General features: G+C 41.9%; 1 protein-coding gene across 4 annotated transcripts in view; it reads right to left on the minus strand.

Moving 5' to 3' along the window:
* Positions 1 to 22,774, minus strand: part of SEMA6D (semaphorin 6D) — a 138,374-nt gene that overhangs the window by 28,376 nt on the left and 87,224 nt on the right. For all 4 annotated transcript variants that reach the window (XM_069624802.1, XM_069624805.1, XM_069624803.1 and 1 more), the window contains exons 2-6: positions 5,070 to 5,225; positions 4,635 to 4,746; positions 1,726 to 1,786; positions 1,551 to 1,613; positions 1,327 to 1,428 (exon numbers count right to left, since the gene is read on the minus strand). In XM_069624802.1, coding sequence (XP_069480903.1) covers positions 1,327 to 1,428; positions 1,551 to 1,613; positions 1,726 to 1,786; positions 4,635 to 4,746; positions 5,070 to 5,190 — 459 coding nt within the window. In that variant the 5' untranslated portion in view covers positions 5,191 to 5,225. The remainder of the gene's footprint in view (positions 1 to 1,326; positions 1,429 to 1,550; positions 1,614 to 1,725; positions 1,787 to 4,634; positions 4,747 to 5,069; positions 5,226 to 22,774) is intronic.

Consider the following 22,774-nt stretch of genomic DNA (forward strand, 5'->3'; position numbering starts at 1 on the left):
ACTGCATAAAATGTGAATTTCAGTATCATCCCACAATAAGATAGGGTACAAACACATGCTTCTCACTCAAAGACACTGGAAGATCCCACACCCCAATGCAGACATAAGGTACTTAACATATTTGCCCCTCAGGTCATAGAATATGGACATTTAAAAGCCCCAGAAATGTTTGCAAAGATCACGAAGGAGCCAGGACAACTACCCCAGAGTTCTGTTACTATGACAAATGGTGCAACCCATTCAATAAGTATCCCTTGAATTGCTCAGAACTGGGTATGGTTACTTGATGCATTTTCCAGATCAAGGACTATCGAATAACTCACTCGGCGTTAATTTGTCTCATTAGCAGCCCACATAACTTTGCAGCACAAACTCACGTAGCAGTAGTGAAGGAGTTTATGGAGGGGGTAACAGTGCCTAAAATAGCACCAAGTTGGGTTATGAACAGTGTACTATATAGAATCATGCCTACTTTTCAACCTATGCACAAATGTTCCTTAAAACGTTTAACCTCAAAGATCGTTTTTTAGTGGCTACCACTTAAATTCTCAACATGAGCAAAATTACAGATTGCAGTAGCAGAAGAACCCTGCCTTAGCATTCTGAATGATAAGATGGTCTTCAGAACACATCTACAGTCTTTATATAAAAAAAGTACTACGAGTTTCACGCTAATCAAACAATTGGACTGCCAGCTTTTTTACCCCTACATCCTAAATGAGACACAAAAGCAAGTCTGGATACACTTGATGCTCGCAGCGCATTAATGTACTATATTAACAGGATACAAGACATTCGAAAAACACAAAACAATTGTTTGTGGCCTTCAGCTTAGCACATAAGGGAGATCCCATCATTAAGCCAGGAATATCCAGATGGCGGTACAGTGCATCCAAGAATGCTACAACTTGGCAGGCAAGAACCTACTGCACAAACCTAGCTCTCATTCAACTTGAGCTACTGCTGCTTTCTTCGCTAATGTACCAACAGCGGATATATGTAAATCGTCAACATGGAGTTTTGTGCATACTTTCACAAAGCATTAGTGCATAGACACCGATTTGCTAGCTGGACGAGCAGCGTTTTCAACCAAAAATGCATGTTCGGTTTTCAGGGATTTTTCCTATGTCGTTTTTTGCCAGTTTTTCACATATACAATTCACAGATAATGCAATACAATACATATTTTGACATCACTAGATCGTTACATACGTAGTACTTATCACATCCTAACCATTCTCCAAAAATAGTACTATCAGCCCATAACTTTCATCGTTTGCAGAAATCTACTGTTACAGCCTGATCAATGGTATAGATTACACTTACTTTATAGAAACGGCAGACAGGATTAAAGGCATTTGTGCCGCAAACAAATACCATCTCGTCGTTTCTTGGAACGAAGACTTTGATGTAGTTGTGGCATTCATCCTTAATAAAAATAAAATGTTAAACAACATACTATTAAGAACAGACTATGCGCATGGGGTAGACCGACTACATTTCACTAAGGATTTCGACAGTGATAAAGCATAGACTCTTTGTGGGCTCACTTTGTGTTTGCCTTTCATGCCGCAGTTCCTTCTGTCCATCTGTCCCGACCTCCACGTCAGCTTCTGCTCAAAGAAAAGGAACATAACTTGCATTTATCATCTTTAATACAAGTGTTTTTTTTTTAAGACTGAAAAAATGTATTTGAAGGCAACACACATGCTGTAAGTTTTGTACCTTGCTCGGTGTCATTTCGGCCTTTGGGACTTCATTTAAGTTGACGGTATAAACTTGATCTCTATTGGGAACAATGCAATGCAGCGTTAGGGAACAGTGGACAATGCAAGCCTTATGCATGTTACACACACACTGTCAGAAGGTACCTTCATAGGGCTGATGGGTTGATTTAGTAGAGTCAAAACAAGGTCAGCCCACTGGGTGCAATGTAGCTTTTATGGGCATTTCTTTCATATACTGCATTTACTGTTTAGGTGATTTCAAGCACCTGAAGGGTGGCAACCCAGCCCCTATACAGAACTAAGCACATATTGAATATCTCCCCAGGACACCCAAAGGAATCAAACAATAAGGCCAAAGGAATGCTTCTCTTTGCAAGCTTGCTCATCTGTTCTTCCCTCTTACCCAGGCCTTGCAAATTGTACTAACCCCCTCCTAGACCTGCAGGGCAAGTTCCTTAGTTTATATACTCGACCTAAGAAAAATGCACTCCTCCCATGGTGAATGACGGGTGACAAAATATTTACCAGTGCCTTCTGTAAAATGGTGCAGGTCCTCATAAGCACACTTCATATTTGGCCCCCTGGCTGCTGTTACTCAGAGCATTGCTGCCCTCAGTGCACTTCTCCCTTCCCTCCCCCTGGCACTTCCCTTCTCGCTCCCCCCTGCACTTTGCATCTCGCACTTGCACGATCTGAATGGCACAAGGCCTAGTAAGTTTATTTTCGTCCTCCCTCTGTCTTCCCTCCCTTGTCTTGTCACGCCTAGAAACACGTGTGTACAGACATGTTATAAATGACTCATATCATATTTGCTGCAATGCTGCCACCCAAATGCAAGTCATGCACAATGAAACTTTTATTTGCTATTAACTGCAAGCAAAGCTTGTTTGCAGTAAATGCCAAAGCAAAGTTTCATACTTCTCCGTACTTGCCAGCAAGGTTGAGTACCATGCAGAAACCATGTTTTGTAACGTGCTGCACATCACTCACACACTAAGTTAAAGTGAGCAGTAGAAAATACTTAAAAATACACAAAAAACTAATTCTGTAGGAGGCTTAGCAGTATGTATTCTTAATGAAACACCATGAATAATAAGTCATATAACAATGCCTGCACCCTTTGTGCAGCAAAGGATGGGATGTGGGGGTACTGTTCAAAAGTGGGTCAAGACTCGAGCTTAAAATATCTTTTTTTGTTTCAGATTTCCAACTCATTTCATGTATGGGGTAGCTGGATTGAGGATATTTACTAATTGCTGCATGCTCACCAGTTTGCGGTGCATCTATCTCCTGCATGCAAGGTTGTGCATTGCAAAAGGACAGACACAGAATGGAATACTGTGGAAGGCATGCTGCCCAATGTACGGGGAGGGAAGGGTTTGCATTGAAAGGTTTGGGTTGAAAGGTAGGCTGCGTGCTGCTCACTTCCCTCACAGGCATCACAATCCCTGACCCATAATACGAGTACTGTGGCATTTGATGACCATACCCAGTAATGGAGTGGGTACCTTGGCTTTTGAAGGAAATCCCTGGTGATTGATAGGGCAGCTGAAAACGTTATCAAGATGACATGAGAATCCTATGGTGTGCAAACCATAGCAAATGATGATAGTACCTGGGCATTTGATGGCAACTAGAAATTACGAATGCCAGATAATTGCCTCCACAGTGCCCATGCAAAAGTCAAAAATAAATGCTTTGGAAATGATTTTTTCAATTCCAACTTGTCTGAAGAATGTATACTTTTTCAATTTCCAATGGCTTCTTATTTCAGGGGATGTCACTTGATATGTGTATAGCACCTGTCCCAATTTGTTATGGCTTTGAGCTGTAGGTTGAATGGCCCTTTGGCAGGCAGTAGTCTGAGTAGGCATGCGCAAAAGAGCATTGCATGCAAATAGTAAATTGTAATTAAGGTAACTGTTAAAAAATTAGCAGAGATGACTAGTGAATTGATGTTGTAGGATCCGAAGCAGGGTTCAAAATGTAGGGGAGATGGGAGAATATTTAGCACCTGCTTGCAGCCTAGAAGAGCCTGGTTAGCTTGATACCAACAGCTATCGGGAGCAACTTCTGGCTCACCAGGACAACTGACCTGTATGCGTTTGGGCCAATCTATAAATATACTTTACGACACATCTATACGGTTCTATGTTCTTAGATCGCCAGGTATTTTTTTTTTCTCGCAGAGTTTTTTGCTAAACTCTTTAGGCTGAAAAAACATTTTTTTTCTAAACCCCCACTTTGCTATTTCCTGCTCCGTATTCCCCACCGCCCACCCATTATATCCCCTTACCCAACCCCCACCCACATATTTTTCGATGATTTTTTTCAGCCGAAAATCTTTGGGGATGTAACAACATTGTATCATCTATATGACATTTAAAGCATATGGGTTCATAAATAATGCACACAATTATGTTTGCATCTTATGTGGAAGTTAGATTTGCGTACCGTTACGTGCCAATTCCTTGTCAACCAGTGGTAGCTCCTGGTCCCCTGGTTAATGCTGGATACCCAGGAACTGCTTTTAGCTCCTGCTTATCCAGTCCTAATTTTGATCCCTACGAAATGTGAAGAATGCGGAGCTGCATTGTGGAGTGCGGGTGGTTGTTGGTTCCTGGAGCTATGTTGGCTGTTTTGCAGCTCCAGATAGGGGCAAAACTTTAATCGGGTCACACTTTCTATGCCCTGTTAGATGCAGTGTCAGCGGTCAAGAGACTAATGCTGCGCGCAAAACCGCAGAACTATTCCGCGGAAGAGCTGTGCTGATTGCTATGCAGAAGGGATTGCAGTATACTTTTCTTATCATACTTCGCGTGGACAGCTGCAAATGAACTGCCTGTATGGGCACCAAACCTAAGCGAAAACAACTTCAATCTAATGTACAGATTAAAGGAGAATTACCTGCCAGCAATATAAAGTGTGTCTCGAATTTTCAACATCAGCTGAAAGTCCAGGCTGTGCTGCGAATCGTTGCCTGAAGGGCGTCCTCTAAACACTGGATATTGCTTCGAATCTGCAAGTAAAATCAGGACACACCATCACTCAGGATTACGGAGCTGCAGAATCGATGTACAGCATTGATTAGCTGTATCTACCAGCTGTAGAAGGGTTTAGACTAAACTCCTTTGGCAATGCCTTGAATATAAATGCCTTTAAAGATGGACATCTTCAGCAAACACGCTCCCTCTACTGTGCTTGAAATGATATGACAGTTTAAGAGCCGCAGATGTGCATTGCTAATGGATCGGCGCAAACATCACCAGATACGTAACCTCCCTCATTTGATATAATGCCATATCCCCTTTATACCCCCTCGCCCCTGTGTAGATTACTTACAGTGGTAGTCAACAATATTAATGGGCTCGTCATCCTCCGGAAAGCTGACCGCCAAGCTCTGGGATACGGTTAATAGCATCATACAGGCACAGTGCAGCGGGAGTCGCATGGCTGGCGGCATAGTTAACGCTTCCTCCGCGGAAACACTGAATCTACCTGGAAAGGAGAAATGATTTGACAGAATTTCAATACAAGACCAATGGGGTTTTCCAATGTTTTCTCGTTTACAGAGGCTAGTTTCCATTATAGTGGCATCGCTATATTATATCTTAACTGCCAAGTGACAACCCATCATGGACTCTATCGACGACTTCTAATTATAGCATCTGGCACATGTAAAAGCAGCAAGGAAGGCACTTTCCCGGGACACGCACTACCCAGGATTTGACTGCTCCCCCCTTAATGCACATGTCATGTGTCAGATTCAAATTTTTCACCAGCAGGGGACTCGTTGACCCCAGCAGACCGAGTCGGAGCATCGCTATTCCACAACGCCACGTCTGAGAGCCCACGAGGGACTTTTAAGAGCCACTATGAGTGGAGAGACGCAGACATCATCCAATATTCATGGAGGAAGAAGGGCAGATAAAGGGACTTTACATTTCTGGAAAGGCATGCATGACTCAGTCTTGCAGAACTGCACATTTTGCTGAAAACAAGAGGCAGATTTAGTCCTTGTCAAAATATGCCTTGCGTGGGACCATCAGGGCGTGCAGCAAAGAAAATCAATGGTGGATCGCGAACATTGCTGCACGCTGTTGGGGTGCTCATGTGAAAAATCTCAGAAAGAACATTTGTCACAGGAGCAGATTTGTCATAACCTAGTAGGTTTCATTTCCTCAGCATTTGGGGAATGTTTTCAAGCATGGCATTTACATTTTAGGGAACATAAATATTGTTATCCATGTGCGGATCAAGCAATGGCAGCAGCAGGGATTGGATACAGCCCAGAGAGGCATAGGATGAGGTGGGTGGGGCTCAGTGGACCTAGGACAGAGACAATCAGTATTTCTTGGATATTGGCTTTTAAAACGCGAAACATGTGTCGGCCATATGATAGGTGGATACGGCCATCAAGGCACTGATTCTCTTGCAAATTTACGAATAGAAAAAGACAAGAGATTTGCATGGCATCGCAAGCAAAAAACAAAGGCAAGTGCAATCATGAAGCATGCAACAAAAAAGATACAGTGTGTGCTTCATGACTGCATGTAACGTGAAGCACACTATGTGATCAAAGGTAATGTGTTAAACGTGGTCTTTCACACGAATGGGAGTAACAAAATGCACAAACAGTTCATAGGATACACAACAAGTCGAAATGGAGACCCTTCACAATGCAACTTGTTATTCATTAGCAATCTTAGTTGAAAGTTAAAGTTACAGAAAATTGATTTTCTTGTAAATATATGTAAATGCCTAATCTGATGAGACTATACTTTATTTCTAGCGCTTCCATCCTTATGTGTCAAACTAGGAATGGCAGCAACTGTCCGCCAGGCTCTCAGAATAGCTGGGATTTCTTCTGGAATTAGCAATGACACGCCCGCACTGCTTCCTACCACCCTAAAGTGCCCTTCCACCCCCGTCCCAATTCCAGCCTCCTGTGCAGTCAAAATGTGAATTCCTTCAGGGGACCTGTGATCATCACTGTGGCATTGTTGAGGACATTGAGTCACACGTGTGATTTCGGCAATCTCACTGACTCTCTCATTAGGGATCAACCGGTAAAATGCACGAACAGTCTTAGAGTACAGGAAAAACTGCTTGCCAGAGATGTCTCCTTGGAACAAGGCGTGGAATTGACACGCAGTGTTGAACAGACCACCCAATATATGAGGGTCATGAAGATAGACAAACAGTCCACACAAAGCAGTGCACAAAGGGTGTGTGCGGTTATGCCCAAAAGGAGAATGGCCACAAGAAGGGAGTGGCGGAATCAGAAGTGTTCCAGGTGCGGCAATCCCAAACACTCAGCGAATTTTCCCTCGTGCCCCGAATAACTTGCGGACTTCTACAGATGTAAGCGAAAAGGTCACTTTGCAAACATGTGCAGAGAATCCTCCATCAATGCTGTAGAGCAAAGGGACCCTGAAAACCAAGCTGGCAGCCAGCTTTCGAGCAGGATTTCAGAAGGACCACCAGTTCAAGAAAAGAACACAAGACACATATTTCACATTTTTGCTGTATCCGGTGACTTCAAGGGGCCAATTGATCATTTCTGGATCGATGGTTGCCACCTCAAGATGAAAGTGGACTTCGCCTCGCCTTGGACCATAATCTCTGAGGACACATTCAGAAACGTTCTTGGCAAAGATCTCAATATCCTGGTCCCTGCAGGAGTTCAGCTGTGTGGCTATGGAGAAGCCGCCATTATCTTAATTGGTGAATTCTGTGGAAGAGTGTCATAAAAAGGGAGAGAATGGTCTGCAAAAATATTAGTCGCAGAAAAAGGAGCGTCACTCTTGGGATGGGACGAACAAAGAGAATTGGGTGTCCGCATTCAGGCCAGTGCAGCAGAACCGGTGACAATTGCAGAAGTTGAAGACAAGTGGTCAAAGGAATTTCCTGAGGTCTTTACTTCAAAACTGGGTAAACTGAACAATTTTGAGCACAATATAAGAAAAGTTGTTGCTACTACCCAAGATCATTACCTCTATCGGATAATAGGCAAAGTCAGGACAACCAGGCTTCAGGTCCTATGTCATGCTGGTTGAAGACTGATCTCAACAGCAAGCACCTTACTCCCTGAGGTCTCTCATCAGCAAATCCAGAGAGGTTCTATTTATCCATGGATTGTGGTTAAACAAAAGCAAATAACGAATGTCCCGCTAATTTCCCCACTGCTCATTCAAGCCACATAAAAGAACATGCGGGGTACTGCTTTACTGGATGCTGACGGAGAAGATAAAACCTGACAAACAGATAAATATTAGGGAAGTGAAACATTTCTACATTACAATTGTGCTTCTATATTATTGTGATATTGCAAGCCTTGTGGTACAGGGTATCCGGCTTTGAGGAAAATAGTGTTGCTGATTTCTTCATGTGCCTGCCATTGCGAACAAAAAGCTTCTGGCATTTGGTATACAAAATGTACATGACACCATCAATATTATAGTGATATTGTGACAAGTGTATGATATGCTGACAGTTATCTCAAATGGAGCTGAATTGCAAGCTTGTCGGTTCGTTTGCATACCCATAATGCACTGCTTTGATCTGGAGGTGAACTTCCAGTGGTGGCTATTAAGTGGTGCTGAGGCATGTGTAGTCTGCTATAACTGAAATGGCTTATCTACTTAAATGTTATATGGATACCTCACAGTTTGGATCTTACTAGCATGACACGTCTCCCCAAACATTTGAAGCTGCCTTCACCATGACTAGGAAGGTAACATTTGCACCGGTCGCTATCAATTCCCATTGTTGTTTGGAAAGTTTTCAGATGTAAACATTAAGGATAACATTAATGTTTCTGGATAATTAGGACTAGTAAAACCTTACAGAACAAAGAGAAGCCACTGACACTAGATTTCTCGGTGAAGAATCTAAGTTGTAAGCTACTACCAAGCTGTAAAAAGTCAAACACCACCTCAATTTTATGCATACTCTCAGTTGTAGAGGAGCAGACGTGTACGTCATTGATAGAACCCACCCCTCATCTCCAACATACTGGATGAAGAGCAAGAAGGTATCATTCCAATACTGCATCGAGTGTATGATAGACGTTATGCACTCAGACAACCAGACCAAATATACCCTCAAACTGAAGTGGTAGCAGAAAATTTGCAGACACCACTGAATATCGAAGGGCTGTAAAGAAAATGTGACAGGTGCAAACTGATGTCATAAGGAGAAGACAAGATAACGCACTGAAACAATATGAGAATACTTAAAGAATGAAGATGTAACTGAAGAAACAAAAGTAAGCATATATACGAGTGAGAAGAAATCATATATACACAGAAGATACGTAACCAGATATGTAGTAAATGTATATACGCAGAAACGCAAGGTACATGAGTCACATAGAAGCTTGCTGTAGTAGAAGATATAACATGGGTAAAGTGTCTATGTTGGAAAGATGGAAATACAAATTTGTGCATGAACGAAGAATAGCTGCTGACCAAAGATCAAGGGTGCCACAGGAATAAGCAATTGCAGAGTACAAACGGAGTCAACGAGGATAAGCAATATACGCAGGACATATTTCTCTTAGATTAAGTAAATGAGCAAACATTTGTGAATGTCAAGTATTGAACAAATAAAGATGCAGAAAGCATATACAAGTCGGAGCAACCAAGTCTCCAGAGGCCGAAGAGAGTCATGACTCCCAGGATAATTGAATTAAATAGCACTAAAATGAAAGACAATATGGACAAAATCATGATCTCTTCACACGTGGTGCAAGACCAGAAAACAAGGCCAATTCATAAGCTCCAGACGAACATAACAATGTACCTTAACTCCCCTTCAAGTTCCAGAGAGGAGAACATCCAGCAAGGTCAAGTACAAAGAAGAACCCTTGGCTGATGAGAGATGGTAAACTAATTGGGCAAGTGGGCATTTGTCCCACGTTGTTCTCTGCACCTGGGTTACATTTTGCTTATGTGCTGCTAACAAGCCGAATGTCTAAGGTTGTGAGAGAATGCCAACCAATCATTAGGCCTATGCAATGGTGAACATACATTGTTGCAGGGGCTAATCTGCTGCCGTTATTCTGCTATACTCTGTATTATATGTAGTTAAAGGGAAGTTCAAGGCATGACTGCCAGATGAGGGGCAGTCAATCATGTTACCAACACTTATAGAAACTACAAGTAGATATGTTCCCCTAACCAATCCCACGGTCCAATAGGCTTTAATATTTGCCACGTAGGATGACGTCATAGCTGACGCACATCGAGGTATAAATCCTTTGTGTAATCAAAATTTAATTGAGAGTGTGTGGGCTATGATTTGTTGTTCAACAGGTTTCCCTTCTTTAGTGAGCTGATAATATTCTTTGAGTCCATCTGGTTATTTGGGTCCAAGATAATTTATTATGGTAATCCCATTCTGCTCATAAGAACACCTAAAAGGTGCTACTGCACACAGCTCACAGTTTCTTAATTGCCAAGAATCGCGTATAGCCCTGCCTCTAGTGTGGTATTTTGTTAAGAGTTAAATAGGTTTTCTGGCTGAAAATCATCAAGCATGCTCAACAGCTTAATTAACAGAGGGCGGGGCCATGATCACTTGTGATAAGGTTTCTTTACCCAATTTACAGCAATACTTTGAGGGTAGATTATCCGGTGAAGATTATACCTCGCACCGGCTATAATGCTTTATTAGAATTAGTATAACGAATATGCAGATTGGTATATGGTACCATCCCATTAGTATTATTATGTTTTTATATTGCGCCAGCTCACAACTGTAGTAGTCTCAAGTGCATAAACGCCTGAATGAAGGTGCAATGAGTCCCGCCCAGGGACAGCAACACCTTAGTCGGTTTAGGATGCATTGAGTCCTGTCCAAAGACAGCAACACCTTAGTCAGCTTAGGATGCATTGAACAGAAAAAAAGTGCAATCCAAAAAAAAGAGATATGTATTGAAATAAAATCTGTTATGCAGCATGAGAAAGTGCATAATTGGGCGATAGGGGGAGTTATAAGCCATTCTCCTTCCCTAAAGGCGAGCACAAGGAACAGCGAGTTAGCTAAAGTGGTGGGCTATTATTGTGTTTAATATGGACTTTAAGAGTGCAAAAGTACGTGCCTGACACAGTGGTGGCATGTTTGTTGCCAAAGACTTATTTATATAAAAGTAAAAGAAAAGGAAAAACCTATCTTGCCCTTTTTCTACAAGGGATTGCCCTACCTCAACAAAAATACTAAGTACTCTGTCAGGATAGCCAATAAAGTAAAATGTCTACTGTCCTGTGTCCAAACCTATTTCCGTGTCTTTCACTCTAGACTAAGGAAAAACTGGGTCTCTTCTTGATCCAGAAGGAGACCTTGTTCTGGATACAGCTTCAAATGTTCAGTTCTTCATTAGAAAACACAATGAGTGAGTCTTTAACTTAAAAGAGAGATGTACAGTTTGGATGGCTGCATCCTAGAAGTATTATTTAAATGGGTGAATTAGATGGCTACATTCTGGCCCGTGTATTGCCCAGTGGCCAATTGAGGGCGGGAGAGATGAAGGGATTGCATGGACAGTTGCCACCTTTCAGAAGTGATCAAAATGTATAGCATTACAGAACACCAGAAACAAAAATCAATTAAGTAAGGACAGCTTCACACAGCCGTACATGTAAGGAGTATATCGAGCATGTTTAGTCCCTAAAAATAGACAAATGCCCCCCCCCAAAAAACTAGGGAGTAACAATACTCCCAACAAAAAAATAGCAAACAAGACACGTAGAACTTTCTCCACTGCTTTCAACCACACAGCTTGATGAATATGTTGGGACCAGCAGTTCACGAGGTGCCACAGGAAGAAGCTATTATTAGTGCCCAATCAGAAGAAGTAAACATGTATCTTTTAATGTGCATGATTAACTAGGCGCAAATAAATAATTACTACAAAAGCATTTCCATTTTCCAGATAAAACATATTTTTACCCATTTATACAATACTCCCATTGGCAATTGGACTTACATTTTTGCTCCCTAAAAATAATTGTACTCCCAACTTCAAAATAGAAGGCGTAAAATACTCGAACCGGAAAATCTTATTTGGAGCACTGGCTGCACAAGTTAACTCCAGGACCTCTGCTAGGCTGAAAAAGTTATTTTTGTTACGTGCAGCGTTACAAATGACAACATTAATGACATCAAGATCCCACTAAAGAGATTATCACGGGCAATACCTGGGTTTGAAATTTACAGATTTAGCTCCTGGTTATACCCTATAAAAGCCTAGTTAGCTTAACAGCAACAGTTAGCAGGAGCTACATTTTGCCCCCAAGTCAATTGATGCCAAAGAAACACATCTGCACGGTTTTAACTCTCTTTGTTTGGGGGCAATCTATAAATAAAATAAGAAAACATCTATAATAATTGAAAAAATGATATGTTTGCACCTTTTACGGAACGCTATGTACTAGCTCCTCGTTCCCCGACCTGGTCACTGGTTAATGCTGGATACCCAGGAGCGACTTTCAGCTGCTGCTTATCCAATCTTAATTTCGATTGCTACAATAATCATAACTTAACTCGTGACAGACGCGCTTCGACATGACATCTGTAATTTATACATTTATATCGCTGAGGCCTTCCCGTCTGTAATTGCCAGTAACAACAACTCTACGTTAGACAAAGAAAACCCTTGTAGCAATATATTGCAATCAACTTGCTATGTCTGCACAATGTATATTATTAGGTGAGGTCAAGAGAAGCTTTACTGGGGACACAGTGTTGAGGTGGTGTGCTTGGCTGGTACATTGCTCGGGTTTTTTTGTATGAAACCTATAACCTTCACGGCACACCAACTGATGTTTTGTCATTGAAAATATATATATATATATATATAGCAATACTCCAGTAGCCGGGAACATTGGACGTAATACACAAAGCAGGACAAAGACGACGTACACAAAGACAGCACATGCACCCCCTCCAAATTTAGGAGTTTTCAAATAAAATCTGAATGCCAATAATGTCTTCCTCCTGCGCTCAGATCAAATTGCATTTTCAATTTTTTTTAAATTCAAAAAAGAAATGTGTGTTAATTTATATTTTACAACATGTTTAATACCGGAGACCAGTCTCTAAGCACGGAACCGGTATTCGAACCTGTGTTGCTCTGCGTTGTCTTGCTTCCAGAAGCAAAACAAACGCCTTGCCCCCGAGTCATCAGTATGGTATATGCATTCAAATCAATAGTAAGTTAATAGAGAAATAGGTTTCATAATTGTACTTTGATAATCATTCAAACACAACCTACCCTGTTATACAAAAATGTACGTTACAGAGATCATTAAAATTTCAGCCTATAAAATATAGAATGAAATCCTTTTTCGAGTGTGTGTACAAGACTAGCACCTTCTCTTCCTATATCCTACAATCGGTCAAAGGGCACCTACGTTCTATGTGTGGACAGTAAACCTAAATGCAGATTTGTTGTATTAATTCAGCAATTTATTACATTTTAGGCTAATCCATTACAAGTCACCCTCTCAGATCTACATGTCTAGCTTAAATCAAATTCCTGTTCTGATACATTATACTAGAACTATTGGAAAAATTGCTGTGATTTACACAAATCCTTCAATTACTCCTCTGAATGTTGAGTCCAGTCTGGGGTGAGGGACATAGACGCCTACTTATGTCATTAAGGATTTGATTAATTAAATGTATTTGTTTAGGGGACATGGCAGTCCCTGGCAAATTAACAATATTAACTTCCTCAGATGCCAAGGATAATTGCCTGAGTAGCTACTTAAGTGGCATGCTGTAGCAGAGGTCTACAACTTGTAGCTCTCCAGATCTTTTGGACTACAACTCAAATGATCCTTCTCCATTGACTCTGCAGGCAAGGTATCATAGAAATTATAGTCCAAAACATTGGACAGCCAAAGATTTCAGAACCATGTAATCTATCGGGCTATAGAAATCACAGGAAAGAAACCATCCTACGGGTGACCTAAAAATGTTGATCATATGATGCCAAATGGGCTGCGAAGGCATTTGTGTTTTTTGCGATACCAGTTAAGTATCCAGAAAGACATTATTGGTAAAGACAACCGGCAGCAAGCACTTCAAGGCTGGAATTCTTTAGGCAACATTTTTTTCTAGTCATCAGCTATTTTCACTAGATTAAAAATAGTTTATATTTGATGGATCACACACTATTTAAAGCACTGTGAATCAATGGTTGCCCGACGGCTACACCCCTACAATGGAAAGAAATCATGTACATGCCAGAGACACAATTATTACAAGTTAGCCGGTCTGGATTTAATGGTACCGGTAAAACCGTACCGGCACCCTTTCTGGACCGGCTAACTACGAGTTCTGCGGCCGGTGGTGTTACACCTGCCAGGTCTGACCTGACGGGCGTAACGCCACCGGCCGCAGATGGACGTGTAAACACCAGCACCATTACCACATGGTGCTGGTGTTTCCACAGCCCTCATTCCCATGGAGTCCTATGCGACTCCACGAGAATGGGGAGTAACTGAATGCCGGCTCCGGAATTACCGGACCACCGGGGATGTAATGCCCTGGTAATTCCGGGAATTCCAGAGCCGGTAATTAATTCCAAGTCCGGCGGCAATCTGCCGGTGTTTCATGCTCGGTAACCGCTGGACTTGGAATGAGGCTCACTGTTTTAAATCCAATTGGCAGTGTCTTTAGGTGGAAAAATGGGGACGAGAGTTTTAGGGCAGCAGCATGTTCACCCCACCTAACCATCCTTGCAGACCATGATTGACTCTGTAATGCACTCCTTCATCAACATTTAAAAAGTTGAAAATGTGAACAGATAATTATGAATTCATTTAGTTATATACGAAAATGTACTTCTGAGTTTGGTGGGAAACAGAATGGCAATTACTAAAAAAAAAGAAGGCAAACAAAATTCTAACAAATGTAAAAAGCAACACGCCCTGCTGATAAGGACAGGTGAAAAAGTATACAGTTGATAAAGAATGGGAGTTCCAAAAAAGTGTTAAAGAAAAAGCACTGAAGAAAATATTCAGAGTATAAAATCATGCAATGAGATCATATACGCCTCTAGTGCATGAAGCAACTGAGCAGTACACCTTGAATTAAGATCAGGGTGAACAAATAACCTTGTACTCAGAATCCATCACTCAATAGACCAAAGTTTCTCTCGTGTTTGCATTTCTGACGGATCGATTTGGAGCCGTCTACCGTATAAAAGGCATATTGAAGGAGCCACAGGAGCAGATTTCCGATGGTGTTCACTTCCGGTCCCAACACAACGAGTTTTCATTTTGTCTTAGGAGTGCTTTAAATAGGCAGCTCTGGGACCCCTAGCTTTGGATGGTGGTTTGGTACTTACAGTACTTAATACAGCTCTGGGCACGGGAGGCGTTTGAATCCAAACTCTGGAAAAACTCCCACTGCATAACATTTTCTCTCTAGAGAATTTACAGTAGGGGCCTAGACTAGAACTCCCATCAGACTTAGCCAGTATAGGGAAGAGATCATGGAAGTCGTAGTGCAAAACAACTGGAGAGTTGAAGGTTGCAGACCCGTGATCTACAGAAAACCTAATTCCTGGATCATTACTCCAGCTTTTGGCCACAGATAACCCCAAACTTATCCTGACCATCATTCATGAATGTACCTCCATGTCATGTCTGGCTGGTAAAAACCATAAATGTTTCTCATTGACGGGGGTGTGCAATTCCACCCTTCGCTAGGAGCCACTGTCAAACGTTGTATACTATTGCTGTCCCGATTCACATTTGTCCTTTTGCTACAATAATTCCATGCCTTGCAGCATCTATGCCCCCCTCCCTTTTCTCCTTAACCTCTCACGCTAATGCTATGGCTGTCCTTTTAAGTTCCTGTAACTGTCCCCGCGGGTTTATACTCGTTGACAGGAGCATTAAGCCCATGCCCCAGCCCGAAAAGGCAGCAATGAGAGTCCAAAGTTTGCTGCACCTCCTTGCCACAGCAGTGGCGGAGCTGGGGTTTGGGCAGGTGTGCCAGGCCCCACCACCCCTGGTGACACGCCCAGTTCGTCAACCAGCCTCCCGCTGTCACCCTATTATGTACCCTCCCGCTGCACCAAAAGCTGCCTCCTATTCGACTTCCTAAAACAACTCAAACTATTCACCAAAAATGGCAACCACCAAAATCAGTGTAAAGAATAAAACAAAGGCCAGACAAAAAATAAGATCATTCCAACAGTATTAAACCGATTAATCAATTATGGGCCAAGGTAAAAGCCATAGAACACACCCTGGTAGTGACCCCAGATGAAAAATGAAATAACTGATAAATGGTAGAAAGACTTTGCTGCTGCAACGGCATTTTTACAGGATGTCTCTCCGCTATTCCATTTCCTGAAAACGGTTTTCCAAAAAGGTGAGTAGAAGCAGTAATGAGATTTCCCGTTTTCAATAATAACGTGTGCAAATGTGACCCGTCTGGAGCGGAATTCAAACTAATGAAAGTAATGCATTCTGACATCAAGATTAAGTGTTGCAGCCTTTCCCTAATGCACGATGAATGCACCGTCTGACCAAGCTTCACGCTTGCCTTAATTATGTCTTGCAAATGAAAGAAAGAAAAAAAAGAAACCTTGTTTAAACATCTGATGTAAGAATGCATTTTGGGAGTGGGAGTGAGAGAGTTAGCCCAGGTGGTAAATCGCAGCGATGCCAATGGGGTGACATATCTGCTTGCCTAGCAAAGTAAGAGCCAGTCTGGGCTCCAGGGATGAAAGACACCCACTTGCCAAACGCCCCTGTCAATCCCCAGAACCCAGAATGAACTAAACCTAAAAGCACTGACTCCTACGTGTCCCTCACCCGGTGCCTTGAAGTTCTCGGGACTACTGGGCAGCGCCTCGCCGTAGTTCTAGAACCTGCCCTGGTTATTGTGGTGCAATGTTTAATGGTAAAAGGGGTGATGTTGCAAGTAATCCCTAATAGTCTAGGGGTCAAATGCTGACAAAATAGAGCGGCCAGGGTTCGAAATTGAGATTTGATTAGCAGGAGCTACAAATCAGCTCCTGGGTATCGCGTAACAGCCGGTAGACAGGAGCTGTTGCGCCAGGAACTAGTACGTAGCGCACGCAAATGTCACTTTCACACGAGACAAATGTCAACCTTTTGTCCATTATGTATGATCAAAAATGCTTGAAATGTGTTAGAGGTGCCCTAAATTATAAACATTCCCCAACACTAACACACCTACGTGACAATGACTTTATGTATGCCCACCACTTTATGTATGCCCACTAAAAGTAGCTCCCGGCACCATTTTGTGTCAAGGTAACCAGGCACTGATAGGCTAGAGATTGGAGCTAAATAGCTCCCTGTTACTAGCAATTCCGCACACTGGTGGTAAAGGAAAAAAAGGAGGGTATCTCTTAGAATGGGTTGCATGCAACAGCAATGTCAGTTGAGACGCTGCTGGTTGAAAGGGAGTAATACTCCAATGCAGTTTTCTGTTTATTGACTAACATATAGTTCCGTATGGCATTAAATAGAAATAATCTAAGAAAACACATCAACTCTGGCCCAATTACTAAGAAACGCATTTTAATAAGGCTACAATATATTAAGCAATGTGTTTTTATCGCTGTACACTGTACATAAAACACTCTAATTTGGCAACCACGCTGGATGCCAATAACATTTTTTATTGTTTTTGCCTCTATATAATAAATGCAAAAATAAAAGAAGGTGTTATTTCAATGCAAGTGCCTGAAACATGTGCAGGCATTTGCTGGTGGTCAGACAGACTGACATATATTGCATGCAGCCTTCACACATTATTAACTAGACCTTCAAGGAGTTCATGGTTTACATACTCGATCAAAGAGAAATACATTTGCCCCATGGTGACAGGCGACAAAATATTTACCAGTGCTTTCTGTAAAATGCTGCATGTCCAATGAGCACACTTCATATTTGCTGCAATGCTGCCAGGCAGGTATAGTAAAACTTGTTTGCCATTTTCTGCAAAGTTTGTTTACAGTAAATGTAAAATATGTTTCAAATATCTGCATGGTCGCCAGTATGGTCGAGTACCAAGCTAACGGTACTCACCCTTCAGAAAGACCACTGTTTCTCAGGAGAATAGGGCATGTCATAAGGTATAGGGTGGCATTCCTATTCCCGAGACACATCTTGCAGTAAAATAAAACCTTCATGGTCAGATAGGCCAGCACAGGGAGGCTTTTCACCTGAATTCGCTCGGGTCAGCAGGCACAGGGATAACCAGATTTGCAATATAGCCAACATATGTATTGTGCTGGCAAGCTCTTGATCAGGGCTTTGACAACAGACAATCGAATGACAGGTTTCATAGCCTAGTGGCTTTACATGCATCTTCCAAGTTTGTGTTGAGCGGATTTGCAATGGATTTTCTGTTTTGTTTCCACGTAAAGCAGATTGGATGCTGAAGTTCCATGCCATTTATCACATGGCCGACCTGGCAATTGAAGACTATGCAGATGCTCCTAAAAAAAAGCAATGATATCCTGGACTGCATGCTGAAACGCAGGGAGCTTGCACGGAAGAAAATGTGCAATATCTTGCATTAAAATGGAAATGGAATACACTAGGATTTGGGTTGCACAATAGCCTCAGTCAATTTACAAAATATAGCTTTCAGCAATCCGCTATATAGTAAAAAGAAAGAAGAAAGGGACCAATGGCAAAGATGAGTGATTAGGGAAATTATAACAGATCAGTGTAAAAGAATTGCGATATTTGATTAATCGTAATTCACAGAACAATATAGGACATGTGGGGAACTGTTACTCTTATTTAAATGTTTACTTTCGCATAATGCTAGAAAACATTTTGTCAGCAATATTATTTAGACAGTCTGCGTGCCTTCCTCCTCTTAACATGGTATGTCTTATGGGTTATTTAACCACAAACGTGTTATTTAAAAAAAAGAAAAGGCTAGGCACAAATATATCGTACATTCTAGATACTGTTTTCAATCTGTACACAATGATCTGCTTTGTATAGTCGATTTTTCCTCTGCTAACAAGTAGCACGTCAGTGCTAGAAGACCCCATCCACCCCCCCCCATCTTGTCTGACACCTCCATTGCTAAGATCCGTGAGCAGTAATGAGCCGTGTGCGTGAATCAAGAATTGGAGGTCAAAAGGACACGCAAATAGCAAATTCTCTGCACACAAATGGCTCCTAACCTACTCTAAGGCAACATCTACCATATACATTGAAAGCCAAGTGGCAAGAGAATGAGAAATGCGATCAAGATCAATAAGTGCCACTTCTTGGCAGTGCACAGGGTGTGCATGGCAGAAGTACGGTATTATGAGATGCGGCTAGATTGGTGATTGGTGAGATTATTAAAAGGAAGCAAAAAAGTCTGGATAAAGAAGCATTCTGCGAACCTGGGCACTAAATGGGAGACCCATCAAATCTTTCTCATATTCGCTGTATAAAGGCAAATAAAATAACATCTCTACTGATACAAGCCAAGGGTCCCAATACAATTGCAAAACATTGAGGATGGGAGTAATTCCCCCTATATAATTTTATTTTTTTGAGGAGCCCAGGCTCATAGAAATAAAAAAGATAGACATTTCATTTGGTAAATGGCCAGCTTCAAAACATTCTCCTTGAAACCGAAATGACCTCAAAGGCTCTGGAAAGGTAGGACCAATCCACATTAGTGAAAACTTTTTTCGGATGTACTAAGACAGGCTAGGCTCATAACGCGCCCTAAATGATCAGAGGAAGCGCACAATGCTTTAAACCTACTTGGGAAGTAAGTTTATAAGAACAATACATAAGCAGGGTGCAACATTTGCACTCGCTACTAGTCACTGGCTAGTGATATTTGACTCTTGGCAAATAAGAAATAGTGTAATGTGTGTACGTATAAAATTGAGCTGGCTAGTAACTTGCTAATTGAATTTTTGCCCTCTGCATATGCTATGAAAGAAGCTCCATGTCGCAATTTGAAACACAATGTTAGTGGAGGTTAGTAAGTAGCTAGTCATTATGGATATCGGCTATCAGGAGCCAACATCAACATGTTCTGTACCCGAGAGTATTGATTTGTTCTGGGTTGAGACAGGACTGTAGATTGTTTCTGCTATGCTATTGTTGAATGGCCTGCTCTGGATTAAAATTCTCAAAGTGCATTGGTTCCTGTGCAGAATGTCAGGTGCATGCTTCTCGTTTCTCCGTACCAGTACAGTATGCCTGAAACTGTCGCTCTTGCTTCGTAACCTGTTCTCTACTGCATTGGAGGCGATTTCACGTTCCAGAGCAGCAAGCAACTTTTGAACATTGGTTTCAGATTTTCCTGTTTGTTCGTTGCGATAGTGAAAATCATGAGAATGCTAGACTCCACCCCAGAGTTTCAGTAAGCACCAATAAAGGTGATACACACATGAAATGAAATCACTGTAATATGTAAGCAATCATTAATTTATTGTATACAATTAACACTTCATGTCAAGGCGTCCATCAAAGCGAGCAGGGTTATGAAATAATTACACCTACTTTCAGGTCTCGAAATTAATATTGGATGAGAAAGACCTAAAAGCAGCTCCTGGGTGTCCAGCATTAACCAGTGGCCGGAGCTATCCACATAAGATGTAAACATACAATCGTGTCCATTATTTCTGAACCCATATGCTTTAAAATAGTGTATAGATGTGTCCTAATGTTTATTTTTAGATAGTCCCAAATGCACAAAGTTATATTCACATAGGTGTGTTTGTTCTGCATCTGTGGCCCGAGAACCAAAAGCAGCTCCTGGTATCTGCTACTGTCAAGCTAACCAGGCTCTTCTCGGTGGTATTTCACCAACATTTTGAGGAACCCCCCACCGCCCCAAAGAAAACAAACGTACGTTTACTGCTTAAATGGCAGCAAACGAAAATGACGAAAACCCATTATACAGTCAGTACAAGGAGAGCGTGGGTGCCCTCCGCAGATGCAAGTCAGAGTTTGTGGCAGGAAAACAGATGTGCAATCTATGTGCTCACTGCACGCCTGCATTTTCGCATTGCGAATTTCCGTTTGCAAAGTTTTAAGCCATGCAGTAATCACATAGATCCCTTCTAGACTAGAAACCAGAGCTAAATAGGCCCCAGCTCCACTCAATTTCGAACCCTGACTTTGGAATAGTTCGTAATGTGTGAGCTACTGGTAGCGTAACGATTTTTGGCCCATGGATAGCATAGGTCCAATTTGGACATCTGTGTAGCCCTCTCCCTCCAACTCTAATTGGGAAGCAAGTAATGGCATTGTAGCATCAATAAGGAATTGACACAATAATGGGAGGTATCAAAGAGGGAAGCATTTTTCCGGCTTTTGATAGGGGAGGTCTTTTGCCAAATCTAGAGCTACATTTAGAGAGTAGGAGCAACATGTGTAGAACAAATGCAAAAATCTTGCATTCTTTTCTTGCCAGATAAGGAGATTGCTACCCCACCGACAGAGAAAACACATGTTTTGTGGAACAAAATCCCATGACCTGTGAAATACAATGGAAAACCATTGGCTTTGTAATCACAAAAGAAAGGTTCCATGCATCCTTCCATGGTCCCTTCCAATATGTGAAGCATGTGGAAGGCATTAAGACATGCTGCTTTGAGTGTTGACATAAAATCAAGCATAATGTATATTGGACATATGTTTGTCTACATTTCCTTTTGTTACAACACTAGCTATTTAATTCTTCTTGGATTCTAAGTTTTGGATTACGAAGACGGGGGTAAATGTCAATTATTAAAACCATACAATGGGCGTCATTATAAGTTTGGTGGTATCTCTGTGGTAAATCAGCCGAGATACCACCAAACTGTATTACTGTTACCACCACTTGGTCCGGCGGTATTACCATCCGATTACAAGTGGTGGTAGGTGGTGTTAGTTCCTGGAGTCCATAGGACTCCATGGGGCATTTCGGCTTTATTTTACGGCCGGCGCTGCAATTCAGCCGGTGGTAATGCCGGATTTTTGGGTGGAAATGTGACAGAATTACCTGCAGCTTCTTCCTGGAGGTTTTTCCTCCATCGTACCCCCAAACTCTTAGTTGGGCAGTGTGGTAATGCGGCGGTAGAAGTACTACTGCCGCATTTTTACTGCCCCGCCCAACTTATAATAAGGCCTTTCGTTTCTTTGATCTGAAGTCAGCATTGATTAGTGACGACAGGTTAAAAATCCAGGGCTGTTTCTCATCTGTATACCCATAACGGTGTATGAAACCAAGTAATAAAATGACCATAGAAAAACAATGTCAGAGAGCCTACAACCTACTGCTTCTGATTCTGATAGCAGTTTTTAAATAAATATGTTTTAAAAATGTAACAGCCTCTCGCACTCCATGCTTTTGGAATTAGCCAAAGGCACGGCCACACTCCTCTGCTTTCGCATACAACTCGAATGACACTATGCACTACACTTCTGCCATAATAACGTAGCTACCTTTCACGACAAAAGTTCAAACTGCAGCTACACACATAAATGACTATCCTCTTAGACACCTCCTCACGCTTTGTACATCTCTCCACCTATAAATAGGCCAGTTAGATATGGGTGGCTAGCAGGGACTGGCCAAGCCCTCATCACCTTAAATGGCCATTATGCGCACACACATAATAGCACCTCCTAACATTCCCATACTTCAGCCCCTCCCAGGGTTTTGAACCTGCAGCATGTTGGGACGATACCCATGGTGAAAGGTGCTATACAAATGGCAGAATGAAATGAAAATAGCGCTGCTCTGCACTGCGTGAAATTCAGGTTTTGCAAACGTGAAATGATAGTTCTTTTCTTACGTTTTGCATGTATAATAGGACCAAAAAAGATAACGTGCACTAGATCCTCAGTACCTCCATTGCACAGGCAGAGATCTTGCCTGGGCATTCAAGCTAGGCCAGATGGGCATTAGCCTAAAATGCTGCTGTTTGGTCCCACGGGACCAGGCCACTGTCCCTCCCTTGTAGTGATCTGATCCTGAGCAACCAGTATAGATGGTCTGTCCCTAGGTCAAATCTAGCCACGGCACAT

The sequence above is a fragment of the Ambystoma mexicanum genome, chromosome 11 (assembly GCF_040938575.1).
Source record: "Ambystoma mexicanum isolate Mex_15411 chromosome 11, UKY_AmexF1_1, whole genome shotgun sequence".
NCBI lineage: Eukaryota > Metazoa > Chordata > Amphibia > Caudata > Ambystomatidae > Ambystoma > Ambystoma mexicanum.